The sequence below is a fragment of the Cyprinodon variegatus genome, unplaced genomic scaffold (assembly GCF_000732505.1).
Source record: "Cyprinodon variegatus isolate N-32 unplaced genomic scaffold, C_variegatus-1.0 Scaffold82, whole genome shotgun sequence".
NCBI lineage: Eukaryota > Metazoa > Chordata > Actinopteri > Cyprinodontiformes > Cyprinodontidae > Cyprinodon > Cyprinodon variegatus.
In genome coordinates this window covers 344,404-346,478 of record NW_015150535.1, presented here as the reverse complement: position 1 = coordinate 346,478, position 2,075 = coordinate 344,404, and the positions used below count along the sequence as shown (strand labels likewise).

At 35.8% G+C, this 2,075-nt stretch overlaps 1 protein-coding gene across 1 annotated transcript in view; it reads right to left on the bottom strand.

Moving 5' to 3' along the window:
* The window catches only part of mamdc2 (MAM domain containing 2), a 37,501-nt gene that overhangs the window by 18,984 nt on the left and 16,442 nt on the right, over positions 1-2,075 (bottom strand). Inside the window, exon 5 of the mRNA XM_015373173.1 lies at positions 509-646. Within this exon, the coding sequence (XP_015228659.1) occupies positions 509-646 (138 nt within the window). The remainder of the gene's footprint in view (positions 1-508; positions 647-2,075) is intronic.

Sequence of the window (2,075 nt, the reverse complement as noted above, 5' to 3'; positions counted from 1 at the left end):
TGCACAGAACAAGAGGGAAAGAGCTAGGGAAAAAGGAGAACACAAGAGGGCAGCAGAGAGCAACAAATATAAACCTGGAAGACTGGAAATAACAACACAATGTTAAATTACTAGGACTATAAAACATGGAGAAAAGAAAACTAAACACTCAAAAGAAAACATAACAGAACCCAGACTAGGACAGTAAAAACCAACGAACACAGCAAGGAGTAAAGCAAGACTGAATACTATAACAGAAACCTGACAGATTAAAGCGTCAGCAGAAGCTTTCAGGCTCTCTGCGTCAGCTGGGATTGTTTCCACAGATCCTAAATTACTATAATCCAAGGTGAAGATGCTTCTAATTGCATGTTTGCAGCTTTGAAATCTACCATTCTCTGCTGGTTTGTTTTCCTCTGTCTGAAAGTAATGTGTGAATATTTGGTTATGTTTTATTTTTTTTGTTTAACAGACTCTTAAATTGCACAACGGATTCCTGTTGAAAACAATCAGCAGAAACATCCCTCACCTGTCTTGTTGTGGTATGTGTGATCTTTCGGCATGTTGTTGTGAACCAGTTGAACTCCACCACCTCCCACATACCAGTTTACATTAACGTTCCACTGGTTATTGTAGCCACACAGAAGAGGCTCCTCAAAATCACACTCTGCAGGGAGAAGAAGAAGAAATCAACACAAACCTGCAATATAAGCAAAAACTAAAACAAAGCATCTGGATTTGCCAAGATGGAAAGATAGCAGCAATAATGTAAAGATAAAACTGTAGTTTATCCAGAGTTAGTTTTGTCTTATTGATTTTATCTTGGATATAATGTAAATAAAAGCATCGTTGATAGATATATCTCAATAAATTATAATACCATATAAAAGGTTATTCATTATATAATAATATATTAAGAAATTAAACTCAATGTTTTTGAAGATTGACAGCTAATAAAAAACAGATGTAGGACAAAATGCAGCTTCTTAGAATTACAGACATGATGTAAACAAAATTTTGATTTTAGAATAAAACAAAAGGAAGGAGTTGTCATCAGGGTTTCTATGGGAGCAGCATCCTAGTCCCGCCTCCCTGACTTTGATGAATGTGTTTCATTTGAAATCAATTCATGATGGGCTCCTGCACAGCAACATAAAATAATTTATCAAATCATAAGATAATTTTATTCACTTCTTAAAACAGGGGTCTTCAACATTTTCCAGGCCAATGGCCCCCAAACTGATGTCGAGATGCAGCGGGAACCCCCTAATTATATATAATGTATGACATTTTGTTATATCAAACTGGTCCTATAGTCACTCTATTACAGATGGAGTCATGTAACTAAAGTAATTTCACCCTGGGATTAGTAAAGCATTTCTGATTGTGATTCCAGGTGTTGTGAAAGAAACGGTGCCCAGCTTGAAAGAGCTCCTGTGTGTCGCTGAATGTGTGTATTGATGACTGAAAGACATTTTCTGCCTCCATTTATCTGTTTACTACAGTGTGTTGAATTCAAGTTAATGTGTATTTAAGGACATTTCAATTAGTGGAAAAAAATTGCAGGGGGGAATATTAAAAAAAGGCCTAATCAACCAAAGCCACAAGTACCTCCGTGGACCCTCTAGGGGTCGCAGACCCCCTGTTGAAGACCTCCGTCTCAAAATAAATTAAATATAATTAACTGAAGAAATTTTATGCAATTATTCCATCAGAACAATCTGCTGAAACTTGCATTTGTTGTTTCAATCAATAGGTAGATATTTTGATATTTTTAAACTTTACATTATCGAGGGTCAAAAGAGCTCTTCCTCTGGAGCCATAAGGTGCAGAACCCTGGCCTAAAGTACTATTAGTGAAAAACACCCATCAAACCTCCTTTCTAAATAAGCTGGTTTGTTAAAGAGAGCTGTATTTATATTAATTGGAAATTAAGTGGAAGGAAAAACTGTTAAAATGACAGTTGTGGAGGCCATAACGGATGAAGATCCTCAGTGATAACTCCAAAAACTAAATAACTGGACTTCAGTTTTTGTGGTTGAAAAATTTTTCCAAAAAAGTGGCAGCATAGTGAAGAGATTTTTTTTTTTTTTTTT